General features: G+C 44.7%; 2 protein-coding genes across 3 annotated transcripts in view; both read right to left on the reverse strand.

The window, feature by feature from the left end:
- Window positions 1–477: 477 nt before the first annotated feature.
- arpp19a (cAMP-regulated phosphoprotein 19a) lies at window positions 478–7,827 on the reverse strand. Its single transcript, XM_012850917.3, has 3 exons — window positions 7,636–7,827; window positions 5,311–5,433; window positions 478–1,770 (listed from the first exon to the last, which is right to left on the reverse strand). Exons 1-3 carry the CDS (start codon window positions 7,690–7,692, stop codon window positions 1,600–1,602), a joined length of 351 nt encoding a protein of 116 aa, XP_012706371.2. The 5' UTR covers window positions 7,693–7,827; the 3' UTR covers window positions 478–1,599.
- A 3,856-nt stretch (window positions 7,828–11,683) lies between these two features.
- The window catches only part of fam214a (family with sequence similarity 214 member A), a 37,794-nt gene continuing 29,872 nt past the window's right edge, over window positions 11,684–19,605 (reverse strand). The window contains exons 5-12 of one of the 2 annotated variants that reach the window (XM_012850914.3): window positions 17,296–19,129; window positions 17,053–17,178; window positions 16,281–16,369; window positions 14,845–14,941; window positions 14,554–14,712; window positions 14,275–14,343; window positions 13,057–13,256; window positions 11,684–12,973 (exon numbers count right to left, since the gene is read on the reverse strand). In XM_012850914.3, coding sequence (XP_012706368.2) covers window positions 12,820–12,973; window positions 13,057–13,256; window positions 14,275–14,343; window positions 14,554–14,712; window positions 14,845–14,941; window positions 16,281–16,369; window positions 17,053–17,178; window positions 17,296–19,129 — 2,728 coding nt within the window. In that variant the 3' untranslated portion in view covers window positions 11,684–12,819. The remainder of the gene's footprint in view (window positions 12,974–13,056; window positions 13,257–14,274; window positions 14,344–14,553; window positions 14,713–14,844; window positions 14,942–16,280; window positions 16,370–17,052; window positions 17,179–17,295; window positions 19,130–19,605) is intronic. The other variant, XM_021309665.2, reaches the window with a different exon arrangement.

Here is a 19,605-nt window from a genome sequence, read left to right on the forward strand (position 1 = left end):
CCAGAAAACACACACACACACAGGAATCTGAACAGGCAGCTTTTTAACAATGTTTTGCTGTCTTATCCTCCTCGTCTGCTGGACGGCTCTCAGTCTTCCACATGGCAGTGTGGGTTATGAACCAACACTTTGTATTAAAAATATTTTACTGGTCTCACGCAATACATTTTTGTGGGAAACTGAATAACAGGCTTTCATTAGCTTTAAGCCATCATCAAAATAAACAAATGTCAGAGGTATCACTATTTGAACAGGATTACTGAAATAAATCAAATGTTCACTGAAATATCAATCAGACCACATCCCTAGACTCCAGCTTAAAAAGGGAAGAAGTGTATTTAACCCTTGATCTTATTGGATTCATCACTCTGTAAAAGCTGTGGTAATGTTTGCTGCTCACTATATTTATTTACACCCTTCTCAGCATCTCATTCTAATGTTTAGTGCAAGTAAAACCCAAAATGACAGAACATCAACATCTGTGCAAAACTATTTTATTTACAAAAACAAAATGGCACATCGTGACAGCAGGGCAGCCATATACATGCAGAGCTCACACAGATGCCACGCCAGCACCGATCTACCGCGTCCCCATCAGTGATGGCGCTTTAAAAGCACAACATACGGCTGAAAACATTTTAAAGAGGAAACCACTGCCACTTATAATTACAACCTCCCCCTCCCAAACCTATTTCTTGTTCCTAGTACTTTTTTTGTATGCTTGCAGCACGGCGGAGGCCGACTGTCCCCCTATGTAGTTCCAGTTTTTATCTTTAATGTATCACACGCCCCTCCGTCCCACAGTGATCCATTCATGACAGCTGTGACCCTGTCTGTCTGAACACCTGCCCCCTTCTTTAATAGTGAAATCAAGAGGAAATAGTGAAGTTTGCTTTAAGGAGCCCATGCATGCAGTTCCACATGACATTCCCACCTGAACATCTTTTCCTTGAATAATGAAGCAAAACGGTAAAAGCTCCACCATGATTTGGGCGGTTCAACCCTCCAACATAGAATCAATTATAATGGTGAATAAGTCCCTAATGGGATGCAACGTTTTCTAAAGGCCTGATTCCTCTCCTCTCCCCTGTGCCAAACAAAGACAAGTATATACACACACGTAGAGCTACAGGCAGGAACCCTGAACTTTACACTAAAGCATTTTATATGTGTTGTAGCTTCTGCTGCCCGCCCGTCCTAAACCAGTGGTCTCACTGTACAAAAGGGCCCCACAGACCTGTCAACACACTGTATCTTACATGGAAGTAAAGAGAAAATATGAAGGGAGAGGGAAACGTCTCTGGGGGTGAGACACTGGGGCAGGGAGCAGAAAACGCTGAGGGGGAAACGAAAAAAAAAAAACCCACGAGAAGTCATCAGCCGGCCTCTCCGCTGACTTTTAGGTTCTGTTTGGGTAGTCCAGGCTGGGGTGGAGCGAAGAGAGAGAGAGAGAGAGAGAGAGAGAGAGAGAGAGAGGGAAGGGTGGGGGTGGGGTGGGGTGCGGTCCGAGGGCGGGTAATGTTACAGCTCTGAGAATCGGGTGGAGCGGGGGTTATGGGGCCGTGGGGTGCTGCGGGGGCCCGGGAGGACGCGCGAGGATCAGCCTGCCAGCTTACTGGCCACCAGAGAGGGTTTCCTTTGGGGCAGGTCCTGGGGGGTGGGAATGTGGTCCCCTGTGATCTCCGTCTTCTCTGGCGCGGCTGTCGGCAGCTGCTTGTTCTTTATCTTCGCCTTGGCCATGTTGTAATCGCCAGAGTCGAAATACTTTTGCTGCAGAGACACAGGAAGAGTGAAGACATCAGACGAGAGAATAAGCAACTGAAGCGGTCAACAGTAATGGCAACCGTGTCATGGTTACAGGTCCTCGTCAACGCATTCGTGTCCCGCCACCTTACTTAGGAGAAGAAAGTCTTAAGTTTGGAGGAGAACTGAACAAGATTCTACTTTGTGGCCGGCGTGCATCATGCAGGATCAACAGGACGCCACCTCTGTGTCAAAGTGTAGAAAATGATGTTCAGACGTTCTCATTACCGTCTGACAGAGTTTGGGCTCTTTTATCATCAGAAACAAGGACAACTTCAGTCTATTCATGTGCAAAAGGTGTAGAGACATGGTACATTAGACTTTCTAGACTTATTTGTGAGGATTTTTAAAAGCCATCTCATTTTCCCTCTTCTTCCCAACGATGAGCTGCAAATTAATCACATTAAATCTAAAAACAACGCAGTTTTGGGGTTGAAATATGACAAAACGAGCAAGTTCAAGCTGCACGGCCCTGTTAATGCTAGCTGGAGTTTTCCTTCATTGTGTTTAATATGACCGTCCCTCTGCTGGTGTTCTGCCGGGCCGGGACAAAACACACCTAGAACGTAGAACGTAAAAAATATTTAAAAAAAGCAGGTCAACAGACGGCTGGTGAAAGGCGTAGGGTTGGGTAAGAAAGGTCCGGCCACAATCTTGTTTAAAGAGGTTCGTAGCCAAGTGAAACGAAGAGGTATGTAAAGAGATACCTGATAACAGTTTTAGTTCTGAGAAGGCTAAAGAAAAAAGGCTCTATTTATCCAATATTAATGTTGTGCAATCAAGCCATGAGGAATAAAATCAGACTAAACTGTGAGCCACACAGAAATGTGAGATTTTACAGCGGGCTGAGCTCAATCTGCAGCAGCAGCAGATACTGGAGGCCCTTCCACTGGCACCTCCGCTGGCTCACGCTGCCACGGCCATTGCTGCACTCCTGCTGCTGTTTTTGGGCAAACGATGCGTCATAGATGCCTGGTAGTCTATGACTACTTTCAAATAAGAATGTTTTGTTGATATTATTTCCAATAAAAGCGTGTGGCACTTTCACCAGCCGGCTGCCATACGGCGTCACAAAGCCGGCAGCCGCCTGCCAGTGAAGGTGGCAGCAGAAGTGCTGCTACTAGCTGCTGCAAATTCAGCATTTTTTTACAGGCGCCAAGGAACAAACCTAGTAGAGGATTGTTGATTGAAATCTAGTGTTAATTCTGATAAACAGCATACTACAGTGATGTTCATTTTATTTGTTAATAAATTCTTGAACTTGAAGAGAAGTTACTCCTTATTCTATATGCGAGCAGTTTGCTGTGCTCGAATGATTGCTTTCTACTATTGTCCTGATATTTGGGCTGATAGTCACCAGACAACACCTAACAGACTGAGTTATTTCCCAGGACACGAAATATCCCTACAGTCCTGATGTAGCTGGAGAAGCCAACATTAATCAGCTCTTCTAGCACTAATCCGTAACTGATCACTGTGACTAGAATGTCTCATCATGATGACAATTAAACTTATTTCCTCTGTGCTTGTGTTTTATTTAAACAAAAAGAAAAGATCAGTTATTGTTTTTTTTTAATAGTCTTTGGTAAACAAATCAAATTAAATTTACTTATAAGAAAACACGTGGAAGACTTTGCTGTTGGTGCTAAATATTCAAGCCAAGCAGGAACTTTTAGAAGGCAGGGGGAAGCTGTTTTTCCTTCATGACCAGAAACTGTGTTTCCAACTTCAGGTCAATTCAAAGCCTTTCCAGAGGCTGCAGGCAGTGATGGTTTCTACTGCATTGGTCTAGAAAAGATGACTTTTCCCCGTAGGATTTAAATTAAACAATAATACGTCACCTTGTACTCTGGAAAGTGTTGAGAAACAAGTCCCCTACATTTTGACTATATTAAAATAAGCATACAATACAAAATTACAAATCAGAACAATTAGAACTAGAGATGCCCTAAGAAGCTGGCTGATCTTTAGCTTCATCGGCCTGCCAGGTCCCTGGCAGCTCTTACTCTGTACTTTCTACCAAGCTACACTAAATGCAACAGTCGTTTCTTAGAAATCTCAGAGTCAAGATAAGGTCTGGAAATATGCGCACAGAGGGGGAAGGGGTCACTGTCGCCAAGATCTCATTAAAATGCTGCATGCACTAACGTTACTTTATGAGGTAACGTATGAATTTGTATGCATTGCCTGAATGCACACTATGTACAACTAATTTTACCAAAAACATAGTAGTCAGAGGCACACACACTGAACGAGGTGAATACGTGATTGGTAATCAGGTCATTGATGCAACAGTATCAGACATGGAAAAAAAAGAGACTAGGTCCAAAACTATATTTATTATATTTATATCCCGCTTTGTAATCCAGGGCGGTATCAGCAGCAGCTTTATGTTATACATTTGCAATGTGAAAACAGAGGCGGTATGCTCGCTGCTCTCTTTGCTCTGACTGCATGCAGGGCTTTCAGGACGAGGCAGCTGCCTGTGCCTGTGAGACAGTGCTGAGGGAATAGGGAGTACACACTTAGCATTTTTTTTTTTAAAACGAATATCTGCCCTACACTGTTTTTAAAAATAATCCCATACACACGGGAGGTTTTTTAGAAAGGTTTGCATCCACACCAACCTGCAGAAATATGCCACTGAGAGTTTTTTTATAATACGGAAGATGCTTAGGTGGCAGTGTACCGCAAAACTAAAACTTCTGTCAGCCAATCAGAATCCTTCAAAAAACAACCACGACTTCCTGTTAGGATTTAATCATTGCACCGGGAGGTTGGATCTTGTAAATAAAAAATACAAAGTGTCTAAAGAAATGTAAAAATCAGCCCCTCTGACAAAATTCATTTTTAACTCCACCGTACGGCCAAGTGGATGAACAATGGTCACACGTGTGACACAACGCAGCAATATTGGTTGCAGACCGTGATGCACCGGACATTAACCTCCCTTTTTTTTCATGTACACACTCAGGCTGAGAACTAGACTGTTTATAAATCTCTACTTTGGCCGGAGTTTTTGGGATCGTTTGTTTTAAGGGATGACATAACAATGTTTATGCGTGGCTGAAAGGCCTAACTGAATAAAAATGTCTCATTTTTCCCCAGATATCCTGCTACGTCTGGACTAGGCCTGACAGTAACTGTAGACACATCGCTGCTCTCACGTGAAGGTGACAAAAAAAAAAAAAAAAACAGAAAGATCACTAGATTAGTTTCTAGTCACTTTTTTGGATATAAGTCTCCAAATACAGCAACAGAGTCGCCAAGTAGGAAACACTGGACCGTCGTCTCTAGTTTCTCCTCCTCTACCGACAGCAGAGCAGCGCCCAATAGCTTCAAACACTAGCAGCTTTGCAATGAAAGACGGGAGCCAGAAGAGTTGGTTTCACAAAATAAAATACATTTTTCACATTTCATAATATTTAAATTCATTTTAAACTCTGATTATGATTAGAATAAGTGCACAAATATACAGTAGCTATGCTTTGTGAGAAATTGGCTCACCCCCTTCTGCAAGCGCTTGCGCAGCAAATCCGAACCCCCGGGCTTGTGTCCCAAGTTGGGGTAGCGGGCCTTGAATTTAGCCTCTTCTGCCTTCTCTGGGCTGATCACCTTGTCCTGTGACTCCTGAAAACCAGAACAAACACGACACAATTACTGCATGTTAGGTATTCAGCAATCCATGGCTGATCAACGTAGGACTGCGTTTTGTTTATGCTGACTTTATCAACACCTGCGGATCGATGGGATGCCGAGCTCTCTGCCTTTCCTCCTGAAACCCTTCGTCACCTAGCAGAAGGAAGGCCAATGGGGGGGGGGTTCTACTTGGTGCTCTCTCTATGCAGCTGTGGAGCGCACTTTGCAGCGTCTGGCTTAAATTTGAGCTTTTAAAAACCGCGCCCTTAAGCCGTGCCGCTTACCTTACACGCCCAGTGTTATTTCCTGCTTTATAGTCGATAAATATACATTTCCCTGCCCTTCTAACAGCGCAGAAAAACAACCAGAGCTGACATTGCTTAGCTGCTCCAGTTAAATTTCCCACAGGCCTGTGCTGTATTATTATCACCCCGCCCTCCTGATACCCCCACACAGACAGCACAATCGGTTATTAACATCAGCCCAGTTTTATCTACTGGCCCGATATTGATTTGTTAAAAATTACATCTTTATAAATGTAACCAGTTTTGTTTTGAACATGTTGTACAGGTTTGGGTCACAATTCTGTTATCTTATAAATCACCGAACCACAACAGGTAATAGACTTGTTAGTGTATCAAGCTCCCAGACCCCTCAGCTCCTCTGGGTCAGGTCTACTCTGTACCCAGAACCAGCATTTAGTTCCTATGCTTCACTTATCTGGACCAAACTCCCAGAAGACTGTCAAAGTGCTGAAGCCCTCAGTTCCTTTAAATCAATGTTAACACTATTTGTGTAGAGTTGCCTTTGAACATTAATGTTCAGTTCAAATTGTTGTAGTTCACTGAAACTGCATTAGTTTAAATCTGTAGTCCAGCCTACTTTGACCTTGATCTTTCCTCTGTGTTGTTTTCTTTTATGTTTTGTTCATGTACAGCACTTTGAATTCTCGTTAATAAAATGTGCTTTACAAATAAACTTGCCTTCCCGTTAAACAGAGAGATAAACAAAACCCTTGAATTTCTGATGTTATAACGCTGCAACCTTAAATTTTAACCAACCTACATGATCTGCATATCTTCTTCAATGTCTTTAAATGTTTTTCTTTGTTTGTTTTTCCCCCAAATAAAAACAGTTGTTACAGTAAAGGTAAAATGTATAAAAACATTACATGTTGTCAAGTTGTTCCTTCCCACAACAAGCTTAGTATCTTTTTGTGTTTGACTGTGTACTCCAGAAGGTTTTAAAGATGAACTTTCACAATACTGGAATTCTTTACAGAATAAAATAACAAATCTCCAGATGGAAAACAAGAAACAAAAACCCTGCTGTTGACCGAGACACAAACACATTTGACCTTCTGCCTGATTAACTGGACTGGTTTGATTTATCAAACCCTAATACTGCATCGTCTAAACGAAAAAGTTGAATTTTTGGTCATGTTTTACTCTTAGTCCAAACTTTACAGGCGCTTTCGTGTGAACAGAGAGACTCAAATCAACCCAGAATTCTGGATTTAAAAAAAGCTGCAGCTTCGGTCAATTTTAACCCAAATACTACCGAAATTTGAAAGGTCGTTTATCGCTTTTCAATCTTTTTTAAAGTTAGTTTTGACAAACAAGTCTAATATCTTTTATACATAGCTAAGTAAAAATGATTTAAAGCAAAGCATTCCTCTGCTAGACCAACCAACAATGCTTTATTCCTGCTAATCTCACCCTAACCCCGAATCAAATGCTCCGAATTAGCATCCATGCTAACGAAACGCGTAGCGCTTTCCGCCTCACAAATAAAACCACACATTAAACGACTCCTGCAGTCAGCGGACACATCTTCAGTCAAGGAGAGCCAGAAACTACGTTTTAACGCGGTCGTCGACGTTTTAGTGAAAGAAGAGCAGGGGGAAGCAGTTGCTAGCTGGGCTTGAGCTAAGCTAACATTAGCAGCAGGCTAGCCAGCTAGCCGTGGCTAACGCTGACATTCATAGCAAGGCACGTTCATTCACACGGCAGTAGCCACGACCGCGCTGCACACTGTGAATGTAACATGGCTATAAAATTAGATTTTAAAAGCGAACCCGCTGAAGGCTAAGTTGTTAGCTTGGGAGGAAACGTCAACAAGGGCTAGCGCGGCAAACATTAGAAGGCAGCGCTGGCTGTAAAAAGTCAGCGGCGGGGCGCTGGAGCTGCTCACCGTCTCCTCCACCGGTGTCTCCTCTGCGGTCTGCGTTTCGTCGTTATCCCCCGACATCTCGAAACCAACGCGGAGCTCGACCAAGGCACTGGCCCACTAGGATCACAGGGGGGGTCGTGAAATTAGCTGCACCGACTTCTCCCACGGACACCACCACCAAAGCCCTGTTTCAAAAAAAAAAAAAAAAAAGCTCGCTCCCGGAGAAAATATTTGACGTCACATGCGGCGGAGACACCACGCGCGCCCCCGTTGCGCTCGGGAGCTGGGAGCCGTGCGCGCGCGCGCGCTGCTCTCGGTTCGGGATTGACAATTGCGTAACTTGAAGCCGATCAGCTGTTGGGGCCATGTGCCGTCACAAAATCCCGTCGCTAATCCTCAACCAGGGAAGATGCTGAACTGATCACCCAGCGCGGCTTGTTTTCTACCCTCTTTCATATCAATTTCCTCCTCATGACAACGAACACCATAAATCACACAAGATGAAGCAGAACAGTGGCAGAGCCTTAACATTCCCTCAGAGGTGGCATTAGACCTTTGCTCACCGAGGGGCGGCTAAAAACACCAGTGTTCTCCATTCTCATTATATTACAGGACTCAAAGAGACACATGACCTGTGATCGATAACAAAAACATACACAAACTCTGGAGCTAAGAGCCTGAATTTTGTTTTTGTCATCTTCTGTTAGTCAGTAGTAAATAACGAATCACTGTATTTACATATGATAAGGTTTTAGATAATACCAGCAAGTAAAAGGACAAATAGAAAACAACAAACAGCTTTCAGAACCAGCTTTGGCATGCTTTTGTCATTCACTATATAAATATATAGATAGATAGATAGATAGATAGATAGATAGATAGATAGATAGATAGATAGATAGATAGATAGATAGATAGATAGATAGATAGAAAAGTTGAAATGATTTGCAACATTCATCCATCCATTTTATTTCAAGATAGATGACTACTCAACTTCCACTGATCCATTATTATACTATATTACATTGTATCAGGCAAACGGTGGACTTCTCCAGTGAGCAGTGTCCTTTGCCCCGCCTTTCTTCTCATTACTGCTGGGCGCACTATAATCAAGTAAAATGTAATCTTTCACGTCATTGTACCTGAAGGGAAAACACACCTTAACATCGTGAACGGGCATTTCAGAGACATTCCTTTGCGACACTTCATCGTTTAGTTGCCAACGTCAGTGCAGACATACCCAAATGATTTCCAAAACATGCATGCATTCACAGACGAAGATTCGTCTAGTTCATGATTCATTTTCCTATTCGATCATACCGATATTCATATTTTGGAAAGATAAAATTATATATCAGGAAAACTGCTGTTGTACAATCGTGCATACTGCATATTATCTCATATTGTTCTGTAAATAGGCTTGTGTGTTTTTTCCTGCTGTTTAACTTGAGTATTTTGAGATAGTATGCCATATTATCAGTTATTGTGCAATATTTACTCTGGTATTTATATTTGGCCTTTCTGATACAGCTCATCCTTTGTTTCTTTAGAACTAACCTTAGATGAGATTGGCCTGTTTTTATCATTACTATAAACTGTCTGTGTCTTTGCTACGGTCACGCCCAAATCCCCACATTGTGGGACAATAAAGGAATCTCTTATCTTATGATAATAAACTGATTTTTTGGTCTTCTAAACAGCAGTAATACCTGTTCCCAGTTTTATGGTAAATATTGTAAAGAAAAAAATAATATTGGAGCAAAGCACTTGGGCACATTAATCTCTTTCAAAAGAAAAAGGAAGGAAAACATGTCCTATCCATTCCAATTCCAATCTGGGTGAGTTAATGCATATATATATATATATATATATATATATATATATATATATATATATATATATATGAAGAAAACAGAAAGAGAAGAAGTATGAATTACAGAAGGATTTCATGGACCTGATGCAACTTCTCTAGTTTTCTGCTGCAGGAAGCCGTGTTATTAAGCAGCACTCAAAGGAAGGGGCAACATTGAGTGTGTGTGCTTGTTGGCTCCTAACTAGCCTCTGACCTAGCATGAGTAGTTTTGTTGCATTCCTCGCATCGACATCAGTAAGCTGTGATAAAACACGTTTATTTTACAAGACACAGTTGTAAGAGTATGTCTAAATTTAATGTTACACGAATGACTGAACACAACAAATTAAGAGTGTTTGCATGTAGAAAGTACAGCTTTAATGGACAAAACAGCTTTCCGGGGCGTCGCCATAATGGAATCCCGACCTTTCCGACTGTATTAACTGCAGCACTTTTTACTCAGGTTTACCCCATTCACAACTCCTGAATCAAGAACTATCACATGATCATTGTATTCTAGTTTACTGATGCTGTGAACCTGAATCAAAACATCTTCCATTCTGATTGTTTTGGTGGTTGACAATCCATTCGAGAGCTTTACTGCTGGCACCATCTGTTTTGGAGGTGTGCTCTGCCTCTCCTGGTGAATTAGATCCCCATGGAAACAACAAATCCCTTTGCTGGGGTGGTCACAGATTGGCTTATGGTGGGCATGGCCACCCTGGGCCCCTCCCTCTCTCCACCCCTGAAAAGAAGTACATTCCACACTTCAGTATCATGAATAAACGAGATAAAAGTCATTTATCTCACATGGATTGTGAGTTCTTTTGGAAGACCCGTTTAACCTGTCATGATGATGTGGTGGAATTCTGGGTGTTTTCGGGTAAAACTCACTGAGGTTTTTGCTCTCTGCAGGTATTGCTACAGTAAATCAACCAGACCTTGGATTGCTTTGCACTGAACTCTACTCTAGTACGCAGAGGAGTTCATGGTGAACTCATCAGCTCAAATGATCATTCATTGACCTCTGTGTTAAAAAGACACATTGTGTGTGCTATTATGTTGTAGTCTGAGTCTCTCCAAAATGGACATGCCAATGTGACTGGATGGAATGGTTGCTGAAAAGTAATTTCCTCTAGAAACATGGGTCATTTATTAGATACATCATTAATGAATATTACAGATTTGTTTGATACTCAATGATCGTACTCTATTATGAATTTATCTTTTCTTCCACAGAAGCCGGTTGACAGAGCTAACACTACTACAGGATTATAGATAGTGTTGCATCTTCTTTTGAAAATTTCCCACACCGTGTTTCCTCTTATTTATACTAATTCATTACCAGGTATTTCAATTCTATTCCATCGTTTCGTTATGATGCACGTTTTTACTGTGTGACCATCATTTTTCTTTCAAAGAACGCTGAACCCTTTTGTAATACAGCTTACGTGAACTTTCTGTGAAGGTTAACACTGCACTGTGGCACAGCAAATGATTCAATTAATGAATTAAACACTGAATTTACTTCTCTGATCTTCAAATAATTCAAAAAAAAAAAATCATTATGGAGCTTCACATCTAATGAGCAGCGATTGGCGTCTCCACAATAGAAAGCCCTCTCTGTCCTGCTGTTTGTTTCATAAATTAAGGCAGTGTGTTCATTTATTACCCAATTTAAGGAGTGAAGGAGGATCGCAATCTTCTTTCTTGACCTAAAACACAGTAGAACTGAAAGATTACGCCACTGACTGTACGGAAAATCAAGGAATCAGCGGTGGGTGAGGAATGCAAGCATTTCTCGTGTTTTGTCTAGTGTGATTGTTGGCCTGGGTTCAAATACCATCTGCTTAAAAAAAAGAAAAAGAAAAAGAAATGGCTCATCGCACTCCTACGCTGCCTTTTTGCAACATGTTAATGTAAAAAAAAAAAAAAAAAAAAAAAGCTGTGCTTTTCCTCACATACCACAAACCAACATCGGCTTATGGAAGTATTTCTGTCCACAACAAACACTGAAAACTAAAGGACTGCAATCCAACACTCAGATTAAGGTAAAAGTAGCTTTTCTCCTTAAATTAAAAGCAACTTTATCATTTTATTGTTTTTTTTTTGTATATTTTCACTCAAGGTGAAGTGAAAGCCCTTCCAAAGGTTTAGACATTTAGACGCACTTAAAGTCAAAGAATAATATGAACTGAAAACAAGGAGACCACAGGATGTCAAGATTGCTTTAGAAGATAGATATATATTTTTTTTCAGATTTGAATAGTAATGTCAAAAATACACACTATGATATACAGTCCGCACTACATCATCTTAGCATGACAGACGTCACAAACAGTAACTGAAATATTAATTTAAATATTAAATAAACTGATGGTAAGTAAATTGAAAAGTGAACGTGTAAACACTAAACTAATGTTACTCATTCTATTGCAACAGTTTCAATAAAGTGGTTTTTGTAACAGTACAAAAGTATTAGAATATGACTATTTTCTGTTCCATTTCCAGTTATATTGAAGAACCAAAGAAAAAAAAAAAAAAAAAACCCAAAGGAGGAAAAAACAAAACCGAAACAACCCCACAGTGCATGTTTGATGTTCTGCTGCGATCTTTTCCAGGTACATTATTGTGATTGCATGTTCCGTGATGGTCCGTGGCACGCGTGGCGCCACAGCCTGGTTTCACCCGGTTCCGCCTGAACCGTCACTCCAAGCTCAAGAGTCATGGGCTCAAACGACTGAGATCCCGTTCTGCTGTGAATTTAAGAGTAACAGAAAATCAGAACGTTACAGATGACGGGGCATTGCATTGAATTAGAGGGAATTTCAGAGGCGGTAGGAACAGAAATGTACTCTGAGAGGAAAACAACATTTGGACTTGTGCTGGCAGAGGAAAACCGAACCCGAACTTTGATTACATTTCTGTATTTCGACAGGCGTCAGAGCCAGATACAAGAGGGAATGCATCAAATCCTAGGAACAGCAGGACTATCGTTCAACTATGGCGGAAACATTATGAACAGGATCATAAACTCCTCCTCCAGCCTAACTTCTGCCCCACATCCTTCTGTTCCAGGGTCTGCAATTCACAAAGAACGAGGTGCATCTACGACAAGTCTCTCAGGCTCTGTTTCAAACCCCCGTTTTGTTGTTTTGGGTGATGGACAGGATGGAACCTAAGCCTTTGGACACAGGTTAACGGGGGCTTGTTGCCGGCCGTCCTCAGACCTCATCTGCCTGAAACAACTCCCACGACGGTCTGACGGAGGGAACTAGAGTCTAGTGCTGGCTTTGAGGTGTGGCTGAAGTTGCGGTAATGGCCTGTCGCATGGAGGGATGAGGCGTCGGCCTTCAGCAGCGAGGAGAAAACGGAGGGTCTATGGGGGATTCTGTGAAGGACTGGAGCTCGTAGGCGGCGCCGCTGTCGACCTCCATGGACTTCCTGGAGAACAACAGGCGGATGTCTCTGTGAAGGTAGAGCTTCCCAGACTTTGAGCTCTGGAACCTGGTGGGGATGAGACAGAAGAAGATGAGCACAGGAGAGAAAACGCCAACAAAGCCACCCCCCGACGGTAAGGGCCACGTCACCTCAGATGGATGAGGTAGCGCAGGGTGCGGCCTTGGCCCGGGGTCAGGGGCTTCCTGCTGGTCTGATTGTTGGCGTCGCGGCGGACGGGAACAGAAAAGGTTCTCTGGCGTAGGAAGGTCTGGTGTCCGGCTGGCATGGCTCTTAGGTCGTACATCACAACAAACATCTTCACCACTGTCTTGTTGGGATTGAATAAGGTCTGAGGGACGGAACCAGACAGAACAGCGGGGGTTTAAACGGACGCGCCAGGAGCTCAGGAAAACTAGGTTTCAACAGAAACAGCAGCAGGCGGCACCATAAACAGAGGAATAGACACGGGATCCAGATCAATGTCGCTGTCACATGGCGAGTTTTAGGTCAAGCTGTGTGGCTGTGGTCAGATACGGGCAGGTTTTAGCAGTACAAGGCTCTTCTGTTTCATTTTAGATTAAAAAAAAATGAATAAATAGAAATGAAAATATATAATCTAAAACTAATAGACAGCTCTGTATGCCTTTTTATCATTTTACATATCACACTTAGCATAGTAGGTCAAGCGTGTGATCATTTTTTCAGACACTAAATTGCTCATGACATAAGATGGAATAACCCCTGAATTTCCTAGCCCTAAATTAATCATTTCTCGACAAAACAACATTGTGAAAAAATATTATACCATAAACTGAATTAAAGTGGTTCAGCAAATTTTCAGCCAGTAGTAAATTAAGTTAAATGTAAGTGTTTCATATTAGCTGTTCTGTCTCATCTTGATTTGCAGATTTTGTCTCAGTGATCACCAATACTAAACAAATAAAACTTGTTAAATACAGAAACAATTTGTCAAGATTAATGGAACAAACTTTTTGTTTTTCTTGTATTTGTATTGTTCCAGAGATGATTTTGTCAATCCTAATGTTGGTTTTATGCAGCTGTAACGTGGACGGCACATTGTACGTCTTTATTAAAGATAGTAACTAGGGTTGATAGAAGAAAGAAATACACATTTTAAATACAGGTGTTGAATATGAGTTAAAAACCAAGGCCTTTGCAGCGCTCTTGAACCTAAATCTTCCAGGTTGACGTTTCCCTAATGGCCACTAGGGGACTCCACTTTCAGTTTAGCGGTGTGACTCAATCTGCTCTTCTATTCGCTGCCAAAGTGTGTGCTGCGATGGAAATATTGCAAGGACAGAAACATTTTGACAATTCTAGAACTGAAAAAAAAAAAATGTCCTAACCACTTGTATGGTTCCTGATGCAGGTACACGGTAGCCCCTTTTTCCCAGGGACTCCAGGTTTATCACACCCTGTGAGAGAACATACGACAATCACGGTGTCACCAGCAGCCATACAAAAAGGAGCTCTCACTCGCATACACACCAACATGGCACACACACACACACCCAACACACACACACACACACACACACACACACACACACACACTAAGGACAGTTTCCTCTTTAGGCTCAGCCATGCTGGGTTACAGGACAGAAATGTGGTTGGGGAGAGCTCACCATGTATGGCGAGGGAGCGTTGTCATCAGAGACGCTGTAGAATGACACATCCACTGGTTGGGTCAGGTGGCTTGGGCAGAAAGAGCCGCTGGCTCCCACCTCTGCTGTGAAACCTTCTACTGTCCCTAAAGGCTCAAGTCGATAGTTCAACACACACTCCTAGGGAACAGTTAAACATCAAACAATAGCAGCTTTATTTTATTATTGGCACCCCTCCATCAACATCTGATGCTAGAGATTGTTGAGAGCGAGCTGTTTTGACAGACTGCGGCAGAAGAAGACGCGCGTTACCTCAAAGTTGCCCAGCAGGCTTAGACTGGCCGGAGGAGCGCTGGCGCTGAACAGCTGATGTGACTCATCGATGTTCTCGTCTCTCTTCGGACACACCCTGAAGGGTTAAAAACACACACACGCTCAAGATCTACTTGTTCTCCAGGCCTGATGTAACAGCGTCCTATTGTGCTTCGAATGCCATGCCTAAACATACCAATGAAATATGGCCTCGGGCGCTCCTATTTGTTTGCAAACAGCAGCACGATCTGCCAGAAGAACAAGGTCAACTTGTCCCACTCAGACCTTTAAATAGCCTTTCCTTTCTAAGCCGGTGATCAGACACAGTGTGATGGCTGCGACCAACCTCCAGCCCAGAATCCTAAACTCCTCAAACATCTGCTTTCAGGACGACGCCACCGAGCTGAGCTTCCACCCACGTCTCCTCCGTGTGGGCTCAGGCATCTATCCTAGCCTTCCTGAAGCCAGCTCAGTTCTGACTGCCATGTGCAGAATGTAGGCCATTCAGCCGCCGTGGAGCAGACCGTGACTTTCTGCAGAGGACTAATAAGCGTTCTCTTGCATCCGTGCAAACATCCACATGGTAACGTCTGACCGAAGGAGGGTGCTGGTTGTTCCCGGACAGATAACGCTTTCACTAAATACAAGATTACCCAAATATACACCAAGTTTACACACACTCATTGGTGAGAACATGTTTCTCTTGGTCTGGTCTGATTACCAAACCAAACTTGAATCAGTTTTAGCAAAAACTGTGTCATGATTACACAGGAAGGCTGACATGTCTACATGCAACCAGCTCCAATGCTTTCAAGCCTTCTCAAATACCCGACCCCAGAGAAGCTAAAGTATCCATTTTAGAGGAGACGAGACAAAAACATGAAAACGTTGAGTCAATAACCCGGTTAAGCTCCCATGCCTTACTTGCCTGACCACTAGAAAGAACCGTTTCCCCGTTTACTCGACTACCTCGGCAGACGCACGCATCTCTGGAGGAGTACGCTTGCAATTATGAAACAGGAATGTTGGTTCAATTAAAATGTCATTTCCTAATATTAATAAAGCCTTTTATCTTTTAATTAATCCGAGCCGCGTCTTCCACCCACTCGTTCACTGTTCCCATCCCTGCCTGACGGTACATGTTGGGGCTTCCCTACGAGACGGCTACGTCGTTGCTTTTTCGTTCTTTTAAACCAAAAACAAACAAATCCAACATCAAATGCCGAGCTGTCATTGGGCAGATTTGAAACAAAGTCGGTTTCAAAATCGAGATGCAAAGCACAAGCAGCTGCGGACCGCATGAAAGCTTATAGAAGAGGCAGGCGTCACTGATCCTGCGCTGGATCAGTGACGTACGGCTCATTTGACCTTGGCCCGGTGGACCAACCGAGCTTTGGAACCGCATTAGGAGAGATCCCCGGTGAGAAAATGAGTACCTTTTCCCGGAGGCCCAAGGCAAACCCTTACAGCCAGTCAGAGAGGTGTCCAGGTCAAAGTAGCCTGTTTGATTTTTCCTCTGAGGAACCTGCAGCGGGAACACGGAACATGATTAAAGCAGAGCAGCCAGGGTGTCCTTCATTCAACCAGCAGCTTCTTAAATACCTTAAACATTTCCATCATGCACCAGTGAATGTCATCTACAGTCGGGGATGTGTTAAAAAAGGCAGAAGCAATATTTAAGCTTCTCTATTAATAACACATGACGGTGTTTTTTTGAAGTGTGAATCTGCAGCCCTGAGTTCACAGACGTGTGAGTGCATGGGAGAAAAATCTGATGCCTGTAACACATATATATATTCTCTACATAAAACATAACTAAGCAAATAAAATAGATGCCTTCAAACTTAACAAACACTGCATTTATTGAGGATCTCATTAATCATTGGCTGCTCATTTTAAAAAAGCTTTACCCTGATAGGAGTGAAGGGTGGGGCAGTTTAGCTGCTGCACTATGCTAAGTCTTTCCTCCCTCTAAGCTTGGGGCAGGCGTAGCTTCGTTAAGCCAGCTGACTGGCAGTGCACAGCAACGAGTAGGGCGAGGGCAGCATGGCGTTGCTCTACATGTTAAAGAGTCTGAAAGGACTTTAAACGGCAGGAATTGCACGATGGCTGTATGTGGCTGGTGAGGAATGGGTTTTTATCACTAAGAACTGCATGTGAACGCTCTGATGCTTGCTGTACACGAGCGGCCGGCTGCGGGTCTCTTACGGGGCTGGAGAGCAGAGGCAGGCCGGTGCAGGGGTGGAAGGCCTTCGTCGCTGTGGCGTCCAGAGAGTGGCGGTTCCGTTTCTTCCAGCCGTTGCAGGGACGCAGGGGGGAGGGGCTGTGAGGACGCTGCAGGACAGTAATGAAGAGAGATGAATGCGGTGATACCGCCATGAAAAGGTAAACATCATGGTCTGACTACAGGGCTGCTCCAGAAAAGAACGGAGTCAAAAAAAAATAGCTTACGAGGACTGAAGGCGATGGAGTGGTTTCTGGACTGGACGTGCAGGAGCCGGACTCTGAGGGCGCCTGGTTCTCATCCTGCAGAGCAGAGGCCTGGGCTGGACCAATGCTCTGAGCCTGCGTCTGAGGCGGGCTCTTGTCATGGATCCTGAAACAGTGTGTGGCTGCGCTGCCGTCGTGGTTATTCCAGCTGAACGTCTGGCCATTCTTTGCTCTGTTCTCCAGGACGGGGGAGACAGGGGGGGTTTCATGGCTGCTGGGGGTCCTGATTCGGAGCCTCTCCTGCGGGGAAGCTCGTAAACGCCGGCCGGGCTGGGCGTCGGCCTGACCGTTGAGCGAAGCTTCTTCAAGTGTAAACTGAGCACCATTCTGGGCCCGGGAAGAATGACGTTCCACCCTGGGTCCGGCTTGGGGCTTGTTTGTGCAAACGGGCGTGTGCGAGGCAGCGTTGTGCGTCGTGCCTCTTTGAGGTTCGTGGCTGGGTGCATGGCCGTTGGCGCAGCCGTTGCTGGCGGCGTGTGATGCTTGCGGGGGGTGCGAGTACGTGCGCACGGTGTGCGTGACGGTGGTGGTGTGCACGTGGTGCAGCGGGCTGGCGCTCCGGCTGTGCCTGGGCGACAGAGACGGGACGGACAGCCTCTCCTGGATGAGCCGGGTGATGTCTTGCACGGCCTGGGCGATGAGGGAGCTGTCCCTGACGCTCTCTTTCTCTCTTTCCTTCAGGTCTCCGTTCCTCTGCTCCACCCGGTCTGCTGCCTCGCTCATCCTCAGCTTCCTGCAGGCGGCGGGTTTAGGGGAGGAGCTCTCCCGCTTGACAAAGCAGGTTTCGGTCACTGGAGTGTTGAACAGGGCCGGCCGCGCGCGTCCCACAGACTCGTAAGGGTGCGCCTCGGCTTCTTTGGTCTTACTCGCAGCTTTGTCGTCGTGATTGCTGCCCCACGTGGCTTTGTGAGAGCTGTCAGACGCAAACAGGCCCGGGGGAAGTGGCGGTGCTGTCGGGTCACAGAAATTGAGCCTTTGTGCAATTCGAGCGATGACTTCCTGTCTCTCCTGCAGCAGGGAGCCAATCAGAGGATTTGTTTCAGTCCCAGAAGGCCTTGGGGAGGGGCACCGAGACGGCTCAGCCATGGATAAGTTCTTGAAACTTCTTAGAGGCTCTGGGATGGGAGCCTTTGACTGGTCGGTGTTGCTGGTACCGGAGCTGTAGTCGTCCACCTGGGTGGGATCAGATGAGCCATTGAGGGCAGAGTACAACCACTTGCCCGCTTTACTTGAGGGGAGCGGGGAGGGCGAGTTAGAGCGTGAGGGTGTGGGGGAGCGAGAGGGTTTGTAGAAGAGCGGGGAGCCCTGGCGCTGGGGGATGTTGACCTGTGGGAGCTCTCCGTTGTGATAGATGTGGGTCTCACTGGGCTCCTGGCTCTTCTTGCCGTACGCATGTGACACCGCGGTGTGAGCATGGCTGTTAATCGGGATGTTGTTGATGGGCAGATTAGGGATGGGTAATCCGTTGAGTAGAAGGCTTGAGGTGGAGTTGGAGCTCTTGCCGTACATGTTCGAGTTGGGATGGAGGCCGTCTTTGCTGGGCTCCTGGCTCTTTTTCAGGGTGGGCAGGCCACCATGGCTACTGAGGTGTGGGCTGAGGCTGGGGGTCTTGCTGTAGATGGGAGGCAGGCCGGTGTGGATGCTACAGGCCAGGTTGGGATAGGTGGGCTGGCGGGGAAGGGACTGGACCCGGACCTGCAGGGCAACGCTCTGGGATACGTTGGGGACAGGAAAAATGTGCTCGGATGGCGGCTGGGAAAACTGCCAGACCAAATCTTCGTCAGCAGCACTGATTCTGTTGAGCAGAGGGGAAGAGACTGAATTAGCTTCTTCAATCATCTTTATTTGTCATTGCCACATACATTCAAGTGAAATTCAAGCCGTCGGGGAGCAGTGGGCCGTCACTGTGGTGGCCGGGGAGCATCCTGGGGCTAAGGGTCCGTTCTCAGGGGCCCAGACTGGCAATCAGAGGGATTCGAACCGGGAACTTACGCCCTTTCCTGGGGACAGGCAGCCTGCTCCGACCACTAGGCCACCACTCCCCATTTAACACTGTTAAACTGCAACTACAGGTCAATATATTGTTTATTTCAGTAATGCAGGTCAAATCTCACATCATACAGATTCATGACAGAATAATATATTTCAAGCATTTAACTTCTGCTAATTTTGATGATTATGGCTGCAAGTTAACAGAAAGCCTAATTTGAGTTTCTCAGAAATGAGTTAGTCACCACCACACCTGGACACCAGCCTCCTAAGGATATGCCC

The sequence above is a fragment of the Fundulus heteroclitus genome, chromosome 4 (assembly GCF_011125445.2).
Source record: "Fundulus heteroclitus isolate FHET01 chromosome 4, MU-UCD_Fhet_4.1, whole genome shotgun sequence".
NCBI lineage: Eukaryota > Metazoa > Chordata > Actinopteri > Cyprinodontiformes > Fundulidae > Fundulus > Fundulus heteroclitus.